Genomic DNA, 26,184 nt, shown 5'->3' on the forward strand with positions numbered 1-26,184 from the left:
AAAGGTTTCTGTATTACTTTATGTGCTCTGTGATAGCGTCTTTTCTGTGAACACTCTCAATTCCAAATAAGACCCTGACATTGAAAATTTACTTGTACATACACAGGGGTTATATTATGCTTCCTTGACCCTTGAAATGAGTATGGATGCAGACAGAAATCTTTGCGTTGTTCTCCCTAAGGTATTGCCATCAGAGAGTCAGCAAAAGTGGTTGACCAAGCCCAAAGGAGGGTGCTGAGGGGAGTTGATGACCTGGGCTTTTTCATAGGGCATGAAGCCATAGATAAACCCACGTATGCCACAAAGGTAAACTCCCCACTGGGATTTGCTTCTGTAAGTGTATCACCAAGAACAGAGAGTAGGATGAATCATGCAAAATGGTAGATTTCATAGCAATTGTACTTGTGAGCTGTGTATTTTATTCTTGTGTTGGAAAAGAGGTTTTGTTGTTGTTGGTTTTGAATGGGGTATTTTTCAAAATTGAAGTATAGTTGATTTACAGTGTTGTGTTAGTTGAACAAGGTATTTTTCATGTGGGGAATCAAGTGAATTTAAGAAACCCCAGAATGCAGGATTGACTCTGGGAATGCTGGGCTTCATGTGAGAGCAAGATCTGCTTCTGTGGAAAATTGCAGGTTGACTCACTGACCTGTCAGATGTAGAAGAGCTGTAGACTGATTAATTAAAAAGAAGCACTAAAATTGTTTAACTAGGTATTTGTTCTCAAAACCTCCAAACTCCAAATGGAATGGTATGGCGGATTAGCTGTACTTTTGCATCTATTACTCCACTGTTAAGATGATACTTAGTACTTAGAGATGTGAAGTAGAATATAAATGATAATATAACAATATTTCTGGTAAAGTGCCTGTTATTTCTTTACATAAATTAACATTCACCCAGTGCAAAGGACCTGTTTTCTCTAATAACTCAGTCTCTTCTGGGCCAGTGTTTTTAAAACTGTTGCTCTTACTGACATGGACTGAAGCTTGACATAGTTTGATTTCTCTTCCTTTAGTGGCCAATAAGACATGGAATAATTGAAGACTGAGATCTAATGGAGAGGTTCATGGAACAAGTTATTTTTAATTTTCCCTGAGCTGAACCTTAGGGCCATCACTTTTTGATGGTGAGTAAATGGGACTGAGAGAAGAGCCCTGTGGATTCTTGGTTGCTTAGATTTTAAACCCAGGATATTCTTCCCTGGGGAGTTTTTAATTCCCACTAAAGCTCTTTGTATGAGTTGGAGTGCTTTTTGGGCAAATAACAGAAGGCTCAACCAAAATGTCCAAAACCAAAGAGGACTTATTATCCCACAAAACAGGATGCCAGTGTCAGGCCACTCAGGACTGGTTACTTGAGCAGCTCAGAGATGGAGGTGAGAACCCAGCCTAATTCACTTGTTGGCCTCTTGTGCTGGTTCCCCTCAGGCCCCAGGGTGGCTGCCCGAGTTCCTGTACTGACTTTTGGTGTATTTACTTTCAGAGTTTTAGAATTAAGACTCTCATCCTCAGAAACCTTCCTAGCAGATTTGCCCTGTCTGTCCGTGTCCAGTGTGGGCCCTAGAGGGGAACAAAATTACTTTGGTACATTTTGATGAGTCAAGATTCTCTCCTGTTGCTGGTGAGGGGACCACATCTCATCACCTGGCCCCAAGAGGTAAGTACCTAAACCGGCCTCCAGCAGCAAGGAATGAGGAGGGAGGAATGGGTTTGGGTAGGAAACCACCTGTGTAGTTAGGTGTCCTCCTGAAATAACTGTTTGGCTCTGACCTTTGCTTCTTACAGCAGAGGGAGCTGAGTCAAGGTGCTGTTTTGCCAAGGTTAAATCTCACACTAACACTGAGCTGAGTTACAGGCCCTGATATTGTGGATGTAATTGATCTTGTTCAGATGAAATAAAACAATACAGAGAAATGAAGAGAAGTGTCTCTTGGTTGTGGAGCCTGTTTTCATTGTTTTATGTTCTTTTTAAGTTAAAATTAATTACATGTATAAAACACTTACTTTAAGGAGAGCAATTGCATGTAACATAAGCTGCACATTAAAACCTACATAATTTAGCTTTGCATTTTTTCCATGCTAGTGCATTGTCAAATGGTCCCTGATCCAATTATATAATTCTTCCTAATGTTAAATATGGAATATTCTTTAGAATTATCTGGCTTAAAATATGTTAAGTACAAGGCTGTTATGGTAGTTAGTGGAATCTATATATTTTGTGTCTATTAAATCAAGTCCTTGAAAGTGCTCTAAGCTTTTTCCTGGCTGTATCTTCACAACTAGGAATTGCCACGTCCAAGTACTGTGTTTTACAGGCCACTGTGTATTTTCTCTCCTGTGTATCTACGATGGTTTATTTAAAATACATGGAGCCAGGAAACTGACAGTATGTCTGAGTGGCTTTGTCTTTACAGCCAAAACAAATTACAGACTCCCACCTGCCATGCTTGGCATGTTCCCTTCTCTCATACGTCACATAACTACCTGTTGATAGGACTCCAGGCATGGGCCTGGGGCCCAGCTTCTTCTCCCTGCCTGCCCCATCCCGCTCTGCTCAGAGGGAGTCTGAGTCTTAGGCCCGTGGAGCAAATGCAATCACCAGGACACAGCCCACAGGAAATTTTTCCTACCAGGAATTTTTCTGCTCTAGCTGGCATATACACCGCAGTACAATAAAACCAATTGCTGGGAACGAACTGGAGGTGTTTGGTATGAATATGGAAAAGCTTAAGTCCTTTGCCAAAAATGAGTATCTGAAGAGAATTTTCAAAAATAATTGTTTATTACATTAAACATAAGAAAATATTGTGTTACATTTATTGTACTTTGAAGTTAGGAGGTGTGTTTGCTGCATGATGTGACAGAGGAAGTTATGAGAAGGGTGGTTTTATCTCAGGCTTATGTCCTTCCTCATCAGTTAATGGAATAATTGAAGGGGAGTGAAGCAGGTACAGGGATTTGTGGCCATGTCCAGAAATTCATTGAAGACATTTACTGAACCACTACATCAGCTAATGGCTTCTTGGTGTAAAAGAGTCTAAAAGTTTTAAATTAAAGTTCCCTCAGTAGCCTATGAAATTGTCCCTTCTGACTGCTATGACAGACATCTGCAAATCCATGGTGGGAATGAGCTCAGTAGGGCTCATGTTTTTCAAGAAGTTTCAGAGACTCAACTCACGTTGGTCACGTGGACTAAACAGATAGCAAATGGGAACCACACTCTTTTCTCTAATACTGAATTGCCCAGAGTTCAAGACAGAATCATATATTCTAAAGAACTGCAGTGCTCTTGAAGGGAAATTGAATTGTAACTGTAGAGGAGATTTGCAAACCTTTTTGTATATGAATCAGGGGAGGAAGAGCAAGCAGAAGTGCTGCCCAAGGATGCTGGGAACCAGGAGCTCTGCCATCCACCTGAGAGCAGGAAAGATGTGTGTCCCAGCTCAGGGATGGAGGGTCACCCTTCCTTCATCCTTTTGTTCCAATCAAGTCCTCAGTAGCCTGTGTGCTGCCCACCCACATTGGCAAGGGCAGGTCTCCTTACTCAGTCTGCTGCATGCTAAGCTCTTCCAGAGACACCCTCTCAGACACATCCCAGAAAGAATGGTTTACCAGCTCTCGGGGTACCCCTTAGCCCAGTCAAGCTGACACATAATAATCACCATGACATGTGGCTTGTCCTGGCTTACCGCAGTAACTCCCTTCCTGGTTCATGAGGGTGGCTCAGACCTGCTCTGTCCTGTACACTAGTACTGGCCGGTGTGGAGCTGGACATCCTTGGCGCTACTGAGTCTGTTACTGCTGGCCCGTGTTCTTCCCATTTTCAGTATATTGTCATCTCCATTGCTACTTGCCCTTCCTTGAGGATTTATGCTTTTAAAAATGTTTCTTTACTGCAGTTATGGAGAGGTTTGGGACTGGAGCAATATTAGTTGCATGTGTTCAGCTTGCTTTCTTTATCCAGAAATATGGATTGATTTTTATAGTACTGACTAATTATTCATTTTTGAATTAATGCTTGATGATATTTTACCATTATTATGAATACAATGCTTATGTAACTTGCATTCATGTGAAGTTTTAATCATATACTTCAGTATTTAAAAAATAAGAAAAACTTGATATCTCCAATTTAGATCTCGTTATATATAAATAATGGTTTTTGGAAAGTTTTATTTAAATTAGTCCTCTAAAGGAACAATTACTTGTGGTAAACATAGGAGAAATGGAGGATTGAGGAAAACATAGATTTATGATTATGGTTCTGAGAACCCAGAAGAATGTGTCTTTAATAATGCTGAATTTGAATCAGGAGCCAGGAGAACCTAATTTTATTGTAAACATTCTCTTAATGGAAGTGTATAGATTTTAATGTTAGTTCTTCACAGATGGTGAATTGTTTGGCAGCAAGTACTAAAGTGTAAAAATCAGTGATTTAAGCAAGTTAAAGGTTTTATTTTTCTTAAAGTCATTTGTAGCAGGGAGGGCAGTGCTGGTATGTCAGGTTTCTGGTGTCATTAGGGATCTGTGTGATCTAGTATATTTAGCATATGGCTTCCATTCTAAGATTGCCTTAGATCACAAGTTAGCTGCTGCAGCTCCAGTCATCACCTCCATATTCCAGGAAAGAAGGGGTTAAGAGCAGAAGTGGGCCTACTACATGAGTCTACCTCCAACCTTGTAAGGAGCTTTCCCAGAAGACACATCCAATAACTTTTGCTTCTTATTGGCCAGAACTTACTTAGCCATCCCTGTACACCAGGAAGTCTGGGAAATGCTGTTTTCTGGGCCTGTGATTGATCAGTGGTCTGTCATTAAGGCAGAAGGCAGAATAGATACTGGGTAGGGAAATTGCAGTGCCTGCCATAATGATGTGACTACAGGTATGAAGACAGTGGCAGATCAAGAATTCAGCTGTCTTCACAACTGTGGTTGGATATGGAAAGTGTTTTCCACGTTACAGAGCCAACAGGCTAGGGAAAAGCCACACCAGGATGTGCTGTGGCTTCTGCCCTGGGGTGAAGTCTTTCTTCTGTTAGCTTCTCCGCCTGTGGAGAAATAAACCAGGAAGTTGTATTGGGAGTTTCTGTGGCCTTCGCACACAGGCTGTAACTCAGGGTTTCACAATTCTTGTAATGAATTTTTTTTTTCTTATTATAGAACTATAAGTGCGATTTAGAAAATTTGGAAGATTCTTGTGGGGCTTTTCACACTCCTATCCCATTATCATAAATATTATCATTTAGTATAGCTATACTTAATCTTTTCACTCATGTTTTTATATGATTTTGCATTCAATATTGTTTCCTCCATCCCTCTCCCCCATTTTCTTGCACGGTTTTCATAATCCTCGCTTTAATGGTCATGCAATCATGTATCCAGTGGTTGTTTCCTGTCTGTTTAGCAGCCCCACTATTTTTAGATGTTTACTTTTGTTTCCAGTTTCTTGGTTTTGTAAGACATAACATAAATTAATATTTGCACATTTTTTTCTATATTTAGAGCATTTTTATATTAAGAATATAAAAATTATATATATATATATAATTTGGAGGTCCAGATGTGTTAATAATTTTGAATCTCTGGTATACCATTTCACACTGAAATCTTCAATGTACAAGAAGCCACATTATTTGAACTCTTAGGATTGATTAATATCATTTTTGATTATTTGACTTTTTAATTTGCAGTTTGAATACCTTTGATCTTAAACAGTTTTTCATGTATTTATTAGTTGTATTTTCTCCTTTGTGAATTGCCTATTCATGTCCTGGGTTTTGTACATATCAGTGTTTTATTGCTTTTATTGTTGCTATGATTTCTTTGAACTTTATTCTACTTAAATTTTTCTTTTGTGATAAAATGCACATACCATAAAATTTATCATTTTAACCATTTCTGAATGTACAGTTTGGTGAGTTGCGTACATTGACATTGTTGTGCAACCATCACCACCATCCATCTCAGGAACTTCTTCATCTTCCAAACTGAAACTCTGTCCACATTAAAGAATAACTCTCTTTCCCCCTCTCCCAGCCCTAGCCCCCACCATCCCCCCTATGTCTCTATGACTGTAACTATTCTGGGTCCTCATATAAGTGGAATCATCCAGTATTAGTCCTTTCATGACTGGCTTATTTCACTTGGTATAAGGTCTTCAGGGTTCAGCCACATTGTAGCATGTGTCAGAATTTCCTTCCTTTTTTAGGGCTGAATAATATTCTGTTGTATGTATGGCCACAATCTGTTTATGGTGTGAAATCTTTCATATAACAGATAAGAATTTTTTGTCATAAGCAGATACTTTTTCTCACTTGATTTTTTGTAGGTTATGTTTTTGAACATCTATAATTGTAAATTTTTATGTATGTAAACCTACTTTCCTTTGATGTTTATATATATTTTTCATTCATCTGGGATTTATTTGGAACATCACTTGACACTGAAATTAAACCCAGGAAGAATCCAGAGCCAGGGTTAATCTACTACTTGTTGGAATGCCTTCTATAGGCTCACATTTTTTTTTAAACCAGGCAGGAAGGAAACATTGCATGACTATGCTCCCACTTTGCATACCTTTCTAGCCTTCCTCTCTTCATCCTATTCCCCCCTCTAATCAGTTTAAATGTTATGTTTATAAAATTACCTTATTAAGGTGCTTGGATTCCTCCTCAAGGTAAGAGAAGACTCTAGGTCTCTGGAGTTAATACATTCAATTTCTTCTGGCCTGAGATATATTCTTGATATTACAGTTGATTGTTGATATATTCAGCACTTGCTAAAGGCCCAGCCCTCTCCCCACCAAGCATTTGCATGAATTATCTCACTTATTTAATCCCACAGACAATTGTGGGGTAGGTAGTTATTAGGCCTGTTTTTCAGGTTGATAGGAGGTGCCATAAGGAGATATATTGTAACCTAAATATTGGAATCCACAGCTATTCTTCATGTGCTTTAAATGAAAGAAAACTAAAAAAAAAAATCTGATATAGTAATCACTAACACAGTGCTAAATGTGTACTGGGAACATTAAGGTATTAACTAATTTGATCTCAGCCGCTTGAGGTAGGCACATTAAAATAAGTAATGTGTTGTTGAATAACGTTTAGATCATTTACTTACAATCTGCTTTTGATGACTTTATTATTTCTTGTCTATGTCTTAAGATTGCTTTCTCTCTCCCATTCAGGGAGTGTATTGATTCTAATCAGAGTAATTAAAACTTACTTGGGGCATGATGTTTGAGCTTTGTATCAGACAGGAGTATAAACTAAAGCCCCCAGCTAGTTGATAGCCAGATTTGATTATTTGCTTGAAGAGTTAGCATACACACAGCACAGAATTCAAAAGGTGCAGTACGATTTCCAGTGCAAGAGTGTCTCTTTCCCACTTCTGTGTTGCCTTCCAGATCCCCTTCCTGGAGGAAACCAACTTTACTGGTGCTTAACCAGCAATAATTATGTGCAGGCACATGGATTATACATAAACTTGATTCATAAAATGGTAACAAAATTGACATACTATGGTACATTTTGATTTTTACTTTAAAAATTTTAGAAATTATAATTTGAAATATATGAAATTTACCCACTTAACACAGTTTTAAATGTATCATTTGGTAACATTACCTACATTGATATTGTGATGTAACAGAACTCTAGAACTTTTCCATCTTGCAAGATCAAAACTTTGTGCCCATAAACAGCTCCTCATTTCTCTCCTCATACACCTTGCTTTTTAAAAAAAATGTTGTAGATACAGAAGTATATTTAAGAATGTGTATGTATGGAGAGGCCTCTTTTCATGTAGCAAATTTATAGTAGATATTTTTTCATATCTGCAGACACACTGCCCATCCTTTTTAATTGCTTCAAAGTGTTACATTTTATGGATGTGACCTAATCTGTGTAATCAGTTCCTTGTTATGTGCAGTTATGTTTTTTTCTGATATTGGAAGCTGTGACAACTGTGCACCTCTCTGAGGCACCTTGTTTTAGATGTCCCTTGGCTTGACAATGGAATTTGATTTTGTCTCATAGTCTTTGTTCAGAGACTTTCTCTTCAGTAGGTGAGTTTCTCACTGGTACATGCTGATGATTTTAGTGATAATAATGCACTTTCACTGAGTACATTCCCCATGCCAGGTGCTGCCATGAGCACTTTGTTTAGACTCCTGTGAAGTCAGTGCTAATTATGCATGGAGAGAGGAAATCACTTTCCAAACTTGGTAAAATCGAAGGTGGGGTGTAGCTGGGCTGATTGGAGTTGGAGCTCTCCCGTTGCCCGTGCTGAAATGGCCTGGGCTGTGTGGCAGGTGTGTGTGGTCACAGCTGCTTTTCTGGTGCTGTGCTTTCTGGTTTTAGTGTGTTTTATTTATGTATGGATATTTTAAAACTCAGGCTTGGCTTTCTCTTTGATTTCTATTGGGTGCATATTCGTTCTGATAATTGGTAAAACATATTTTAACATAACTGTACTTTTGTATAAGATATTTACCTGTATTTGTTTAGGGATGATTACTTCCTACTGTGCTTAGTGACCACGTTGGTACATGGCCACATTTCTTACCTCCTCCTCCTTTCTTCTATCACCTGCTTTTGATTGTTTATGTTAGTGTACTTACTCTGATATTTATGTTTGTGACTTTATGTTTACTGGTGTCTCTGCTGCTCTACCAAGAAAACAATATCTTTTGATTCCATGACACAAGGGCATCAGTGTCTTTATATTTTCCTCCTTTCCATCTGTGCCTGTCAACTTGATACTACTCCTGTTGTTTTAATTTATAATATTTACATTCTGTTCTATAGCTATAGATTCTCCCAGAAAAGAAAAGCATTTATCCCTACATCTTAAATGGACTACTTGCTCACTGTAAGTCTTTGGCTGTACTTTATGCATTCTTATTATTTGGCTAAAGCTTATTGTCTGATGGTTAATTCATGAAGGGTTCATAGAAACCAAATTCTCTCAAGTTGTTCTATGTTTAAAGATATTTTGTTTTTGCAACAGACTTGATTGGCAGTGTGGCCAGATATAGAATTCTGGGGTCATATTTTCCTGCCAGAAAAGTCTGTAAATGTGGCCCTGTGTGTCCCAGTGTCCTGCATGCAGCTGTGCCAATGGCCAAGACAGGCTGCCCTTTTCCTGCTTTAAGAGTATGTTGCTCTGCTCAATAAGCCTAACAAAACACCATAGGCTGAGTGGCTTCAACAACAGACAGTTGTTTTCTCACAGCTCTGGGGGCTTTAGGTCTGAGATCAAGGTGCCATCATGGTTGGTTTATGATCAGATCTCTCTTCCTGGCTTGCAGATGGCCTCCTTGTCACCAGGTCCTTGTGTGGCTCTTCCTCTGTGTGTGAGTGAGAGAGAGCTCCCTGATCCCTCTGCCTTATCCTGCAGAGATGTTAGTGCTGTCCTGTGACCTCACTGATCCTGGATTACCCCTCTAGGGGCTTCATCTCCAAACACAGTCACCTGAGGGTTGCAGCTTCAGCATAAGAGTTTTGGGACACACAGCTCAGTATATAACAAAGGGTAATGTGGATTTTTATTTATTTATTTTTTTTGCCAAAAGGTGTAGATTTTTTTTTCCTTTCTTTGTTTTTTTTTTCTCCTTTTCTCTCTCTTTTTTTCCCTAGCTTAAATATGTGATGTAAATCCATATTTATTAACATGGAAAAATGTTCAACATATTGCTGAATGACAAAAAGCAGTTTTATTTATTTTTATCTTTCTGTAATCCTGTTAATTTCCTCCTATTAGATAATAGTTTTTATTTTAAATAGACATTTTAAAAAACTCGGATATCTATGTCATGATATTCATCTGCTTTATTTTTATATTTTTCTGGGTACATGTTTTTTATCTGCCATTTGTTTTTTCCTATTTTCTCTCTCCACTCTCTTTTTCTATGAGTGTTTTTATTTGATGTTTGGCTAGTCTTTTTGTGTTCTTTCCTCATCTTTGAGTGAGGGGAGCTCTTTCTGAACTGGCTGTGTGTCTGGTTTAGGCTGGGTGGTGGGCAGTGTCTGGCTGAAGCAGCTTCTGTCCCAGGCTTGTCTTTCTCACAGCAGATGGTGGAGGTGTAACTTCTCACCTTGCTGCCTGTGCTCTGAGGGGAGGGGCCTGGGGAGCGAGGCTCCTGCAGCTGTGCTGCTCAGACTGCTCTGACTCCAAGAAAGGGCTCTCTGCTTTTGCTCTTCTCTGGAGAACTGGATATTGCCTGGTATCTGAAGTCACTGGTGTTCTCTTTCCATGTCCTCACTCATCTGGTCTCAGTGGGGCTGTTATTGCCCTTGGCAGCTCAGTGCATGTCTCTTCAGATTCACGGTGTTTGGGTGTTCTGTTATCCGAGGTGGAGTTTCCTTTTCTGTAGCTTGTTCTTGTTTTGGGGTGGATTAGTAAGAGCAGAAGTGTTTAGAGAGGCTTTACTCTCTCAAAGATTTTAAACCTCACAGCCAAAATATGTTTAATCAATCACTCTGTGTGTACTCTGTCTGCCAAATTAAGGAGTTGTACAGCATCTTAATGAACATGCTTTTAGATTAACATTTTGCTGTTCTGATGTAATTACATGAAATTTGGGTGAACACTAAATATAGTGAATATTTCCTTACAGACAGAACCTCCTCTGAATACACCAGAAAATAAAGAATATCTTGCAGAAATTATGTTCAAATTATTTAATGTACCGGGACTCTACATTGCAGTTCAGGTAAGGACAAGTGACTTTCATGATTCCCAAGTGACCTTAGTTGTCTAATGTGGAAGAAATGGTGATTCTAGAGGCCTCTGTAAGATTGTGTGATGTGGTTTCCTTTCCCATGCACTCAAGTGCACATGAACTCATCCCATTCAGGTCTGAGCTCAAACACTGTACAGAGCAATTTCTGTGATTTATGTTTTTACTGCTGGTGTAGAGTTTGTCCAGCTTTTGTCTGTTTACATTCATTAAAATCTAAGGTATCCTCAGGAAGACAAGATCAAGATGTAGGTGTGGTTCTTTGGCTATTTTTACTTGTGATCATAAAAAAGAAAATATACTATAGAATCTGTTAAAACAAAACAAAATGAAACAAAATAAATGTCTTTCAAGGGTTTCCCTTTGTGGATCTGAGCTCCTGTGGTTCCATGAGTTTACAGAACTTCCCCTGGAGCTGCTTGTTCTTCGTGGGGGGGTTTGTTGTTTTTAGGTGTAATGTATCTGCCTCTATATAAGGGAATTGACTGAAATTTGGGGGAATAAATGATAAAATTGTTTTCCAAAATGCTTCCTGCATATTCTATTCCCTTACTTGTAGGAAAAAAGAGGAGGAGTTGCATAGATGTTTAACTTGGAAGATTCCACATGCTGTGTCCTCTGTGTGGTGATTCTCAGTAGACAGTGATGTCTTAAAGGCTCTGAAAATGCCTACATTAGGAAACTCTGTTTATTCCACCACTTCCAAATTTAACCAGAAATATTCCCCCACCCCTAAGCTGTTTCTGTTCCATGGAGTAGGAGACACTTCAGGAAACACTGGCCCAGTGGTTCTCAAAGTGATCTATGCAGCAAGGTCTCCTCAAAAGTGTTTTTTTCAAAATACACATTCTCAGAATTTATATCAGACCACGGGTTTCCAGCCTCAAAATTTTGGATCGGGCAGTCCTCAGGGGAGGGGAGGGTACTGAGCTGTGTGTTGGATGTCTAGCAGCATCTCTGGTCTTGACCCACCAGGGGAAGCACCACCACCAGCCTCCCCTCCATCAAGTGTGACAGCGAGAAATGGCACCAGGTATTGCCAGGTGCTCCTTGGGGGCAAAATTGCCCCTGGTTGAGAACCACTATCCTGGTTCTGCCAGATGAGAATTTCTGGGTGCCAGGCCCAGTATTTTGTCTTTCTAAAGTCCCCACAAGTAGTCTTATTGCAATCCATCTGTGGACCCACACTGGGAACCAGTGGATTAGAAATTAAAACCTCCTGATTCCACAATAAAATTCCTTTCTCTCTGGCTTTTCTTTGCAAAGCTTTGATTTATCTTACTGAGAAGTTGACTCCTCCAGATTAAGTGCACAGAATTTACATGTTAGTTGTCCACTTTGGAATTTGGATTTGGGAGGAAGATGGAAGGTAGGGAAAGGGAAAGGTCATTCAGTCTCAGTAAGAAAGAAAGGGCTTATTGCTCCAACCTGAAGATAGGCTTGTGGAACACTTGAGAAAGTCCCCATGCTGATGGTCTCTGTTGTATTTGTGAAGGCAGTGCTGGCCTTAGCTGTGTAGTGGACATCATGACAAGTTGGTGAACACACATTAACAGGAATCATCATTGACAGCAGGGATGGGGTCACTCACACTATCCCAATGGTCAGCAGGGCACCGAGTTCTGCTCTGTCTGTGGGCCTAACCTGATTTGAGGTGAAGGAAGCAGTGAAAGGAAAAACCCTTCTGTTAATTAAAGCACCACTTTTGAAGACATACCTGTACTTAGCAAAGGTAACAAGAGCCTTTAAACACAGTTGTGTGAGAAAGTGGAAGATGCCTAGTGTCTGTGGCACTGGCAGTTGGAAATTTGCAGTAGCAGATTTGTGCAGTCTGGTGTCAGCAGTCGTCTGATGTCCCGGGGCTCTGCTTGGCCCCGGTGTCACTTTGCCAGAGGGCTTTCCTGACTTTCATTCTGAACTGTAATCTGGATATCAGTGGGTGCGGCACATGAACATTTGGAGGATGATTTTGTGTTCTGTGACAATCCTCTGGAGAGGATTTGTTTCTTGCTTTTTAAAAATTTTTTAAGAGCCAAGAAGGAGAGATTGTTCACCTTGACTTGTAGGATGCTCTGCAATGTCACTTTTTGGTTTTAATTTTCAAAATATAACAGAAGTGGTTTCTAATTCAGGCTTCAAGAGACTATATATATAAATATATATATATATATATATTTATATATATATATATATACATTTGGTACAATGGACTAGTTAAATGAATTATTTAAAGTTTTTTTTTTTAATAAATTGAAGCTATCTGGAGGGGGTTACATTGGGAATTCAGACCTGCCTTTCCTTCTCCACGTCCCTTCTTGGAGGCAACCCATGATACTAATGTTTGTTATTTTGTGTATTACAAGTATCTTTTGTGCAAATATAGGTTTGTGTGTTTATGTGCTAAGCTCCTTTTAAAAATGCAATAAATGAATCACTATGCTATACACTGGAAACTAACAGAATTTTGTAAATCAACTAAGACAAATTTAAAAAATGCAAACTAGTTTTTTTTAAAAAAACAATTCATTTATTTCATTTAAAAATAGTCACTGTTTTATTTCAGGACATTGCAGAGATGATGTACTAATATGCTGGTGCTTTAATACCTCAAAGATCAGAAATCACTGCAGGGGGAGGCTGATGTGTCTACAGTCAGGAGGAAAAAGCCAAATCTTTCCCCTCTGTCATTGCACCCTGCCAGTGTCCCCTTTGCCCGGGGGTGAGGAGAGGCAGGAGGCCTGCAGAGCATGCTCTGTGCTCGCAGCCCCTTCATCCAGTCTCGGAACACTGCCCCCTCCTGGGTGTGAGGTGTTTAGGTGCCACTTGCTGTGTGGTCCTGCCTGGCTCCTCTCTGAGGTCACGTCCTCAGAGGTCAGTGCAGGCCAAGGTCAGGGCCTGTGCCTGTGGGTCTGCTTCCTGGCCTCCCCTGTGCATCTGAAACAAGTTTCACACTACGTGCAGGCCCACAGAGAAAGTTGTTGTTCAAATTTTTCTCTGTTTCTTAATGCAGTTTTTTCCCCCTATTTATAAAAATTACATTTACTGTACAAAATTTAGGTAAAATGGAGAAATGTAAAGAAGAAAATAGAATGACCCACAAACCTGCCCAGAGGACTGTGCCACACTTTTTTGGTATAGTCTACTGAGCTCTTTTTCTTAGACAAACAACACACATTTTAAGCACAGTTGGGATACCATCCATCTGATTTCATGTGCTAATTGTACAATGTGCTCCTGAGGTTGTATTTTGCATATTGACTTATCCCTGATGTATCTTTATGGTTAAATACTCTGTGGAAAGATATTTAGTAACTACCTGACAGCCCATCATGTGGGTGTAGCACAACTCACTTACTTGTTTTCCTACCATTGGCTGTGGTTTGTTTTAATATATTTAATCTGTGATGAAGCTGATACTCAACATGGGTTGAATTAATTTTAGAAAATGTTATATGTAATGTATTGAGTATAGAAATTGTGAATAGTTTCTGTTTGTGAGAGCTACTGTTCTTATGATTTTTTTATTTTAATAATGTGTACATATCTTTTATCTTGATCTTAAATATTTTACAATTGGCTTGGGCTCCTGAGAAAGGCTACACACTCTCTCACTTCTAGAAGTTGGGCACCTCAGAAGACATAAGAGGAATTCAGTCACCTGTTCTTGCAACTTCAGTGGTAACTGTTTTGTACATAGTGGAACTGATCCATCTGTCAGATGGATGAGGATTTGCTCCAGCCTTCTGTCTCCATGAGTGTGTGACAAGCAGCCAGTGACATCAGGGAGCTCAGAGTGCCTCCTCTACCTGGTGCAGGTGGGGACATTGTCCACTCTGCACAGCTACTCCCACCAGCATGAGCTGGACCTTCCCAGCCTGTGGCCTGCATGTTGAGTGGCACCCCAGGGGGCTGGTGAGGACCTGGGACCACATAGCAGCTCCTGGCCCTCTCCTGCTGGTGATGGCTGACAGCCTGGTCACTGGTCCGGGAGGGCAGCTGGGTGAGTGGATCCAAACTCCCCCCAGCATGGATCTCACATAGCATAGGGTTGAGGGGTACCTGCCAGACTGTTCCTTCCTACCAAGTGCAGCTCTTACTAGAGTGAGCAGATCGGTTATTGAGTCTTTAATGCATGCCTAAACCATGCTGTGTACTTGACCCGCTGTCTGTCACTGGGTCTCTTCTGTGCACCCACTCACCGCATATGATGGGTGAAGGTGCCAAGGCTGAAACATATGTGTTAACAGATGTTGCCATGGTTACTCTGCCCACAGATGTGGAACCAGGATCTGAGTCCAGGTTGTCACACTCTAAGTCCTGCATGCTAACCAGGTGGTTGACTTTTAAGTGCAAGCCAATTTGTAGTTGGTTTAAAAATTAATAGTTAAACAGCAAAAAAAAAGTGACAATGAATATATATATGTTCATGTATAACTGAAAAATTGTGCTCTACACTGGAATTTGACAAAACATTTTAAAATGCCTATAACTCAATAAAAATGTTTATAAAATTAATAGTTAAAACTTTTTCCTTTTTGTTAGAGGAACAATAAAATGACCCATTGTTCGGACAGACAGCAGCATTTTGGAAATTAACTGCCTTCTGTGGTTTTCTCTTCACATTCCTAATGGAAAGGCCACTTTGCTTACAGAGCATCTCAGGTTCTCCTAATGGAATTGCATGCATGGTCATTTTATTCCCCCTCCCCCAGTCCTGAGCTTTGCACAGAGTGGAGATTCAGTAAATGCTTGCATTGCCAGGGCAGGTGGGGGCAGGAGTCTAACTTACAGTCCAGGGAGGGCTTTCCTCCTGGAGTTACTCACATGGTGTTTTGCCTCTCTGTCTCCCCAGATGGAAGGTTAGGTAATTGGAAGCTGCATCAAACACATCCCTATTGCAGATAGAGATATGTATTTCATTCAACAGCTGCCAAGGGAGAGGGAGGTGGGAATCCCTCCTGAGCAACCACTGGAGACCACAAAGGCCATTAAAGTAAAAACAGATGGGAAATGGGCCAGTTTGGTGGTGAGAGAGAAATAGTGTTTGCACACTTCCCCTTGTGGCCACCACCCCTGCTCCCACTGTGCCTTCCCTCCCCTCCCCATGAATGTGGGTCTCCATCTGTTTACCACTTGAATTAAGGGGCTGAAAACTTAGCCTCTTCTCTGAACATGGATGCTTGTGGAGTTCTCCAGCTGTAAATGAGAGCAGCTTGATAACTGGTATTGAGCATCCTGCCTAGTACGATGTCATTTAATTGGAGCCTGATTAGACAGAACCTTCAATTAGCCAATGTGTCTTGCACCTCTCCCTCCAGGCTTCATTTCCCGAGTAAGGAGCAGACAGCAGCAGCAGTGACTGTGAGGAATCCTGTGCAGTCAGCCAGAATTCAAACTCATTTCCAGCTCTTGCTGTGTGTGGTTCTGTACCCTGAGAATTACCATTCAGAGTGATGCTGTTCTAGGGTGAATCATTGAACAGAGTCCACCTGTGTTTTCTAGACTCTGTTACCATGCTGGAGGAGTTACAGGAAGCTCTAAAATTAAATCAGTAAGATTCGGAGGAAAATGGCTCATTGGTCCTTATTTAAAATGCCCACTTGACTGATCCATCGGTTTGGTCTTTGTGTCACTCTGTAGGTAGCAGTTGACAGACCCCTTTCAAAGCAATTTTCTCTTCAGGTTGCAAAATCAGGACAAATTACTGTTTTGTTTTTGTTTTGTTTTAGTCAAAATGAAGAGATTCTTAGTAATACAAGGATAATTATTATATAAAGAGCAAAGATTTTGTTTTTGGAGAAAAATTTAAGCATGGAAGTGACATGTGACCTTGAACACACAGTTTCTGAGCTGCAGGGGAGTTTAAGGGAGGTTAGCCTCCTCCCTTCCCTCCCACTTTTGCACCCAGTAACAAGCTGGTTGAAGGAAAGTTAGTGCCTGGGGGAGTCCCACATTTTGCATGACACTCTTGGTGGACGGAGAGGTATTTTTAGGACAGGGTGCACAGGTGCGAGTCAGAGCCCGTGTGAGTAGGGTGGCTGGGTGCCCGGGTGTGCCCAGGACTAGAGTTTCCAGGGATGGGTCACTTCACAGCTTGGGTGTGTGGTCCTGGGCAGCCCATGGGAGTCAATCCTTTCCCCCTGGAGGAAGGTTTACAGAAGTAGCATGACTTTCTTTTTATGTTAAAATATTTCCTAGAACTTCCCCTAGTCCTTTCCTTGTGTTTCTTCAAGGAAATAAATTTGGATAGTTGACCCAAGTTCCCTCACCTCCCCATTCCTGTTACCAATATGTCTCACAGCCTCTGGCTCCTGACTGTCGGGGTGGCCATGCAGGTGAGAAGGGCCCTGAGTATGCTGACTGTGACAGAGGCTGCTCTCCTAGTCCTCGTGGTGGGCTTTACCTTCCTCACTGGCTCTCTGGGGTCCATCTCTGACCCTGAACCAGGTTTGGCCCATTTGGGCAGTGACAATCTATCACTCAGCCATGAAGGTAGGCAGTGGAAGAGCTCCTTGTGTTCCCTGCAGGTCAGCCACCCCATCCCTGCTGTCAGTTAGTTCTTGCCCCACTTCCCTCTGTGGGAGTGGGTCAGAGTTACCCTGTGTCTTGTTGCCCCTGTGGGCAGGAGTGGGCCTGTGGATGCGTGGATTCTGTTGGTGGGGACAGTGGTGGTCCAGGACTTGGGGCTGACACACTGCACACCATCAACACTGTGGAGGCACTTCCTGCCTTCAGTTAAGCCTCTGAGTTGCTGCGAGACATTGACCTGGTATCTTAGGACAACTTACTGTTTCTGCCCTCAGCCTGGTAGATTTGAAGTTGTATGGGGTGACCCACTCACTCAGTTATCAGTGAGAACAGGGGTGTGTAGCAAGTCTGGCCCATCAGTCTTACAGTTGTGCAGAGTATACCAAGGATGGTATTAGGTTTCATTTCAGGGATTCTAAGAAATTTTGAACTTAGTATCATGAAAATGCCTTCAGAGGTCCTCCTGAGCACCAGCTTTGGGCCTGACAAAGTGCAGGCATTGAACAAAGCCCACCTGGCCCACAGGAAGCTGACTTTCAGAATCCGGTACCCAGGGGCCAACTGCTGTTCTTGTGAGGCTAGCTCTAAGGACAGATGATCAACCCAGAGACCCCCAGTCAGGCATCACCAGCTGAGGAAACACTTTGCACAGCACAGGCTGGGGCTGGCACTGAGCGGGTTCTCATGCCCCAATGTGTGGCAGCTCCATCCTGTCAAAGTCGGGCTTTCCTTTGGTTCATGGTCCCAGCACCTTATAAAGTGCTCTGCCATTTACTTATTTATCACTGTCACTTGTTACTCTGACTCTCAGCCAGTGTATGGGCCAGTGGGCAGGGGTCTGTGTGTGTTTTATTCACTTGTGCATCCCACGTGCCTAGGCACTCACTAACTCTCTGTCATGGAGCCACTGAGTGTGCTGTGTCAGACCGCAGAGCAGGTTAACCACCTGCCAATCGGATGTGGTGACCACAGGGCCAGATCTGCTGCCTTCAGATCTGGGTTGGGCTGCGATGCGGGTCTGCTTGTCCCAGTAGGTGGCAGCGAGTGCCTGGGCAGGTGCCACGTGGGGGCATACAAGGAGTAAGAAGAGAGGAGATGGAGACTAGGGACTTGATAGGCACCGTCAGACATCATCTCAGATAGTAGGCAGCAACATGTGACACAGTGAGGCTGGGACTAATAGCAGAGCTGGAAAGAAAGCAGAGTACGTGGCCAGAGCATAGCTGTTAGACATCACTGAGCCCAGTAAATGTCCCTTGGAGCTGTGGCATTGGGCAGGACTGATGTCGGGGGTTTGTGGTGCTGGAGTTACTGGGTATTTGCCGGAGGGCAGACTGGGTGGCCGCTAATGCCTGGTGACATCTCTGTGTGTGTGTCTGCAGGAGAAGTACTGTCACATTTGCCCCAATATAGTCAAGAAGTTTGCCAAGTATGACGTGGATCAGCGGAAGTGGATCAAACAGCAAACAGGGAACAATGCCATAAGCCAGAAGAAATTCATTATCGATGTTGGCTAGGAAAGTTTCCCAGGCCCTGAAATTTTCTTTCACCCAGAGGTAAGACGTTTGCTTTCTGAGTGTGCAGAGAATGACGTGTGTGGAGCAATGCTGTCACCTCGTGTGTGCAAGAGTGGCTCCCCGTTGGGCTCCCAAGTGAGGTGGCCACCTTTCAGGGAGAACCTTGGGAGTGTAGGCTGCAGCTTCAGTGGCTGCTCTGGCTCCTGCATGGTCCACGCACTTGACTGTGTGTTTCATCATGCTCCTCTTTGGGTCTGGCTATCTGTTAAACAGTTAATGGTTGGTTAAACCAATAGTGGTTAGGAAGAAGCTTTAAGAGCAATAGAAGAGAATGGATTTGAAATTCATCTCCTACTGATATGAAAACTAGTAAATCTCGAGGATTGATTGGAATTTGCCTCTGTATAAGAGTACGATAGCGTACATATAACCTTCCCATCACACATGACGATCCATCCCCAGTCCAACATTTAACCCAGTACAGCTGGTCCTGCTGTGTTCCCTGCTGCAAGTTAGATAAAGCTTCTGTCTGAGGACAGCCTTGGAAAGAAGAATTAAAGATATCATCAGTTTAGCAAGTAGTCACAAAGAATTATTACTGCTTTTGTAAAAGCAGTAACTAAGAGGCAATATTTTAAGGTTTAAGTAAAATGGACTTTATTTGTATTTTGGTATATTTTTCTGCCTCATTCAGTTTACATTTAATAGGTAAATACAAACCACTGCCTGTTCTTCGATGTGTATGACTGTTCAGGGAAATGGCACACAATGTATGTCTGACAGTACCTGATATCACGGCACTCATTCGCTCGTGTTAGTCTTCAGTTAAAATAGACATAAACCAGCAAAGTCCAGTGAACAGCTGCATGGCGCCTTCTTCTTCCCTCGAGCACATTGACACTTTTCATGATTTTTAAAGCATTTTTAAGAATTTTGTAATTGAATTACTTATACTTTAGCTTATTTCACTTATGGAATTGAATGTAAGACTTTTTAGTTAATAACATGGTTATTACCATATTGATTGTTTCACCTAGAAGCCACCACCATCCCCCATTCCCAGTCTTCTAGCTCAGATTTACAGTGTGAGTCACTGACTAGGTTTTTTCTTATATCCTGGCTAACTTTTTCATGACATTAGTGTCTATACATCACATGCTCATTATCTACAATATTTTTCATTACATGCCACATACACTGAGCACTTGCTTTTTACAATCTCATATAAAGTTTGAGTCACTGTGTATCCTAACGCAGGGCTGGTCTGTCTTTGTTACTGTTTGATTTCTTTTCCCTCTCTAAACCCACACATTTCATCTCTTGAAGGGACATGTCACCATCACTCCATGCACAGAGTCACTTGGATTAATTTGACACATTCATTCCAATGTGATGGTTTAAAAGGCATAGTGAATTCTGTATTTGTTAAAGTTACATTTTAAAAAAGTTGTTGAGAGAAATGTGTATTGTTTCTTTTATATCTGTACAAAATTCTGTTCACCAACCTGGATTTTATGCAATCCATCTCAGATGTTGTTGACAAAGTAACACAGAACTGTCCCATTGATGTCCACCATCTGCTATATAAGGTATAAGCTGCTTGGGTAACATGCTTGGATTTCATTCTGAAATTAAAGGCCCAGCATTCTGAGAATAATAGACCCTTACCATCAGTCTGCAGATAGTCCTATTTGACTTCTGTTTTATAGGATTTGTTAAGGGCCTGATTCCTGGTAAAATATTTTTCTTGGAGTGAGGGTGACTTAAATGCTTGGCAATATAACTCAGTTAGCCAGAAGTATTTGATTTAAATATTCTAGTATCTCTTATTCTTATCTGCCCAGCTGTATTTTTAAATTGGACAATTTTAACCCTCCATGTTGACTGAAAGATCAAGGGGGTCCTTCCCCTCTTGCTTTCTGTGAGTTTGCTGGTCTTGCTTCATGAGTATTTAGATTAGTGCCAGATGTGTTATTGTCAGAGAGAAGGAGGAATCTGAAATGAACAATCAGAAAATGTTCATGTAATATTTCTCCAAAATTCTTTGAGTGCAGGGAATTTTGAAACTTGAAAGGAGAAAAAGGCAGTTCATGTAACTGTAGGATGAAGGAAGTGTTGCTGAAAGCCAGAGGGGAGGGGCAGAAAGTGGCAGTCAGCTGGCCCTGCTTCCCTGCCTGCTCACCTCTGTCTGCACATCCTGCTCTTCCCCCAAGACCACGTCTCCCCTTCACAGATGCAGGGGCCTGCACCTTAGGGGGGAGAGGACCAGGCTCAGTAGGGAGGGCTTAATACAGTTTATTTCATCTGGACAGTAGAATACTATTCAGCCTTTAAAAAGAATGAGGTAAAGCAATGTAAATTCAAATGAAAAGATGTCTACAGTATATATTGTCAAATGAAAAAGCAAGTTGTAAAATTTACACATAGTATTAATACATTTTATTTAAAATATACTTTATGTATATATATATATAAGAAAAGGTATTGAATGATATGAGTTAAACTCCTTAAAGGAAATAAAATATATCTGGGCAAGAGATGGATAACTCTTACTTTCTACTCTTTGTGTTTTAAAATTATTTGAAATTTTATGGTTAATAAATGTTATTTTTATTATTTGAAAACATTTTCTATATAGACAAATTTGATGGGTAAAAGCAAATAATAATTTGGTTTTTATTGGTATATAACCTTAAACACATCTCACCTCCAGTAAGTGTGCAAGGAAGGGAAAGCAAAGGCAGATGAGAGTATTAAGTATAGTGCAGTATGTGGCTTGTTCTCCCTACTTCTTAAATCTCACATAACATCAGCTGTGTCTTCCTGCCTATGAAAGCAAGGAACAAGTGTGCACTATCTAGTCCTCATTTCATCATGTTGGAGATGGAACTTCTGCCAGCAGTAAGGATTGCTCATGCTGGGATTGAGTTTTCTCATTTGATCATTTAGTTTGCTTTCAATAGATTTACAGGATTCTTGAAGTAGAGCTGGCCTTCTAGCCTGAGTACCTTATTTAACAGATGATGACACTGAGCCCTACAGATAGGAAAAGGAGGCAAAACTGGAGGGACCTCGGTCACATGGGGCAAACTGGTCTTCGACGTTTTTCTAATTGAGGTAGGGTTGATGTACAATATTATATAAGTTCCAGGTTGCAGTTTTTAAAGGTTATACTCCATTTATAGTTATTATAAGATATCAGCTATATTCCCTGTGCTGTATAACATATCCTTGTAGCTTATTTATTGTATAAGTAGTAGTTTGTACCTCTTAATTCCCTATCCCAGTCTTGCCCTCCCCTCTTCCCTGTCTCCATGGATACCCATTAGTTTGTTCTCCATACCTGTGAGTCTGTTTTTTGTTGTTGTTGTTGTTGTTGTTATGTTCACTAGTTTTCTTTTTCAGAGTTCATATATAAGTGATATTCTACAGTATTTGTTTTTTCTGTCTGACTTATTTCACTCAGCATAATACTCCCCAAGTCCATCTATATTGTTGCAGATGGCAACATTTCATTCTTTTTTATGGCTCAGTAATATTCCATTTTATATATACCACAACTTCTTTATCCAGTCATCTGTTGATGGACACTTAGTTTGCTTCCATATCTTGGCAATTGTAAATAAGGTTACCATGAACATTGGGGTTCATATATATTTTTAGGTTAATGTTTTCATTTTCGTTGGATGAATACCCAGAAGTGGAATTGCTAGATCATATATTAGTTCTATTTTTAGTTTTTTGAGAAGCCACCATCCTGTTTTCCATTGTGGTTGTAATAGTTTGCATTTCTATTGTTCCTTCTTTTCCTAGTTTGGGTGTATAAATTATACTGACTAAACCCAGAGTGAACTAGTTGCTCACAGTGTCTCTCAATGTGACTACACATTGAATCAAGTGGGAAGCTTTTCAAATCAGGATGCCTGGGCCAATTATATCAGAATCTCTGGGTGGGAGTTTGTGATTTTGGGGGACTCAGCTCCTGAGGAGACTGATGTGCATGGACAGCCAGGGCTGAAAGCTGGCTTCAAGCAGCACATGCTGCCTGCAATGACTTGACCTCCTGGATAAATCACAGGCCTCCAGGACTCAGCTCTCACAAACTAGTCTCTGTATAAACTATACACCTACAGTGTATATGGGTTCAATTTTCTCCACATTGTTGCTGAATGTTTGTGGTTTTGTGGTCTTTTTGATGATAGCCATCCTGGTAGACACGAGGTAATATCTCACTGTGGTTTTAATTTGCATTTCTCTGATGATTAACAACACTGAATGTCTTTTCACTGCCTGTTTTCCTGGCTCAGTGGCAGGAACTATAGGTCGATTTTCTTTTGATGAAGCAAGTAGAAGGAGGCTTGCTTTAGGTCCTGCTGACAACACCTGAGATCTTCTTGGTCACTGAGTGAACACCTTACTCAGGCTCATTGACAAGAAAAAGGTGGTGGAGAATATAAAATGTGGCTTTGAAAATTCAGACATTTTAGAAAACTAAAACTTTTTTTTAAGAAGTAGTCATAATCTAATTTTTATTTCAGTCTGTTCTGTAGATAAGGATGTTCACATGCTGCCTTTTTTTAATTTATTTTTTGTTCAGTTTCCAAGTGTGTTGGAGGTTGGGTCTGGGAATGGTTCTTCTTTTTCATTTTATTATAGCTCTCTATCTTTATGGGTTAAAGATTGTCAGTTATCTGTTGTAGACTTGAAGGGCTTTTTTTAAGTGGAAGATTTCCTATGTTGGCTGTGCACATTTCCATGATATTGCTGTGAGATCTGTTTTTGGTATGGTGTGGTGCCATGTCATTCTTGTGAGTGCATTGCCTGTTATTTCTATGATTGTCAATGTGGTTTTTGTTGTGGTGAACACAATGTACTTTTGTTGTTTAACAGAGCCTCATTTTGATTAGGTGTTTATCACAGATTGGAGAGTGGCTAGGGTTTCTCCTTTTATTGGAATTGAGACTTCCAAACCATTTCTGGGGTGCAGGCTGTGGTATGTGGTGTTGGAATGTTTCCAATACACACTCATAACAGTTCCTTTGCCCTTTCTATTGCCATGGGAATGTCCAAATTCTACACAGAAACACCAGTGGAAACAAATCTAAAGATGTCATGCACTAGGGCCTCCTGTAATGATCCTTCAGTCCCCCAGCTGGGTCCTCAGTGCAGTATCAGGTCACTGCCATCCCTATTGTCACATTTTCATGTAGTAGACAAGGCTGATGGAAAGGCTTCAACTTCCCCTTCTGTGCACCCAGATCTCTGCTCTTGGCTCTCTCTTCCTTGTGGCATGGGACCACCAAGACAACCACAGAGCATATCCACACCCTCTGCCTTGGACCCAATAAAAATCACAGTTGTGCCAATGAAATATGCAGGTTCTTTGGCCATGGATTCTGATTTCAACCCGAACTTCCCCTGGGTCTCTCAGACCAAAATTATGATGATTCTGATAGAACCGTGCTTCTCTTCTATTGCAAAAATGCCAAATTGGGCCCTGGACCTGCAGAGATAGTGAATATGTCCATGAGATAACTAGATAATCCACACCATGTGCATCAGCAATGTTGCTTTTTGAATTCAGGTCCCAGGCAGTTCTGTTCCATAGACACTACCAATTACAGAAAACAACACACTCCAACCCCATGAGACTCAGTCTGTGCCATCAGCCTCAGCTCTCTCCCTCAGCTTCAGCAGACATTCCTAGCTCAGCATCAACAGCTCAAGTCAAGGTCTGGGGATTGATTACAGGGATATTTTGTGCTGGTTTCTTTCAGTTCTGTCAGCCAGGCATCTGCTGTGCACTCCTCTCACCCTCATTGGATCTCCTTCAATCCCAACTGATCTCTCTGTGTGTGTCCCAGTAAAAGAGTGTTTTCCCCTTTTTGGCTCCCTCACCAAAAGTCAGGTCCTGCACTGATTTCCTTTTCTACTTTTCTTTTTCCTCCTTCCCAATTTTGTGAGGATCTTTTCTGTCTCTTGAAGTAAGAGACAGAAAAGTTGAAATTGATGTTCAACCAATGTCCAGCAGGTGTCCTGAGCCAAGGGGTGGGTGTACATGGATGAGAGTGAGCTAAGAATGCACTTGTAATCAAGAAAATATATCAAACACAAGAATGTTATATGGGGATTAAGTTTTATAGGAGAAGAGGAATGAAATGAGTTCTGCAAGGGAAACAACTATGTAAAATTCCTGGCTTTTCTAGAACAGTTTGTTTATAATGTGTGTTTTTTTTTTTATATGGATGACATGGTAGATACAAAATCACTTTGGTATTTAATTTAGCTTCCATTGTGTACATTAAAAAGAGTGGTTTTTGTAAATCAATATTTATAATGTAAGAAGCACCATCTTTTATAATGATTTAAAGTCAAGATAAAATTTTTACATATTATCTTTTTAAATGGATGAGGAAAGGACACAGTGTTTCAAAATCCTTTAAGAGGGTAGTGGATGAAAAAACATTCAGGCACTATGTTCTAAACTGCCTGGAATCTGAGAACCTGTGCTGACCATTTAACATTTTGACCCAGTGAAATGATAAAGCCAGAGTCATTTCAGAAATGTCCAAAAGCTATTTCAAGCATCCCCTGCAATTGGCCACATCCAGAACTCTGAACACAGTAAATGTTCAGTTAACACTAGCTCATTGACAAAATATTTTGGCCATTCAACTGATATCTATTAACAGCATAAATACAATATCCCTTCTTCCTAACTCTAACCTTCAAGGAGATCTTTCAATTTTTCAAATATCAGTCAAAAGTATGTTATTGAATGAAGCCCTCTACTAGATAATAAGTACACTGAATTTGGTTGTTTTGTTCTTTTCCAGATACTGATTAACATGCCAAGTATAATGCCTGGCCCAGGAAGCTCAGGAGATGAATCAAATAACTTGACCATGAAGGAGCACTGAGGAGGAGGCAGAGATGATCTCTGGCATGGGTATTCTTATAGGCATACTACAAGGCTCAGAGGCAGTGCAGAGGAAGAAATGAGGAGCTCTTGGAAGTGGTGGGCAGAGGGCAAGTGTTTGGAATGTTCTTTAAGAATAGGTACACTTGAACTGACTCTTAAAAGATGAGCAGGTGTTTGACAAGGCAATGTGAACACCACAGATAGAGGGGAGTGAAGCCACCTGGAATCCTTCCTCTCTGCACTGCAAACAGTTTGGATGGTTAGTGCATATGGCACGTGACTGTGCACATTCTGTCCATGTTGTGTGCACTGATGATTTAGAAATGACAGAAGGGCAAGTGGTGAAGCTGGAGAGTTGCAGAAGCACACAGAGGAAGACTGCCTTACATGGTTCTTCAAGGTATTTGGACATGATCCTGTGGCAAAGCAAGTCATTACATGATTATTAAACTAAGCAGTATTGGTGTGGAA

The 26,184-nt window shown here is 40.9% G+C and overlaps 1 protein-coding gene across 1 annotated transcript; it reads left to right on the plus strand.

Moving 5' to 3' along the window:
* On the plus strand, positions 1–26,184 carry LOC116152165 (actin-related protein 3B-like). The gene is made up of 6 exons (XM_064483610.1): positions 1–306; positions 1,019–1,129; positions 1,486–1,659; positions 10,624–10,719; positions 18,657–18,830; positions 25,628–26,184. Exons 3-5 carry the CDS (start codon positions 1,597–1,599, stop codon positions 18,789–18,791), a joined length of 294 nt encoding a protein of 97 aa, XP_064339680.1. The 5' UTR covers positions 1–306; positions 1,019–1,129; positions 1,486–1,596; the 3' UTR covers positions 18,792–18,830; positions 25,628–26,184.

Source organism: Camelus dromedarius, unplaced genomic scaffold (genome assembly GCF_036321535.1).
Source record: "Camelus dromedarius isolate mCamDro1 unplaced genomic scaffold, mCamDro1.pat HAP1_SCAFFOLD_117, whole genome shotgun sequence".
NCBI classification, from domain to species: Eukaryota; Metazoa; Chordata; class Mammalia; order Artiodactyla; family Camelidae; genus Camelus; species Camelus dromedarius.

Coding starts and splice junctions, on each gene's coding strand:
- LOC116152165 (XM_064483610.1), top strand. CDS start 1,597: ATGAGTCAAGATTCTCTCCTGTTGCTGGTGAGGGGACCACATCTCATC. Junction 1,660..10,623: donor TCATCACCTGGCCCCAAGAG/GTAAGTACCTAA, acceptor ATTTCCTTACAG/ACAGAACCTCCTCTGAATAC. Junction 10,720..18,656: donor GACTCTACATTGCAGTTCAG/GTAAGGACAAGT, acceptor GTGTGTCTGCAG/GAGAAGTACTGTCACATTTG.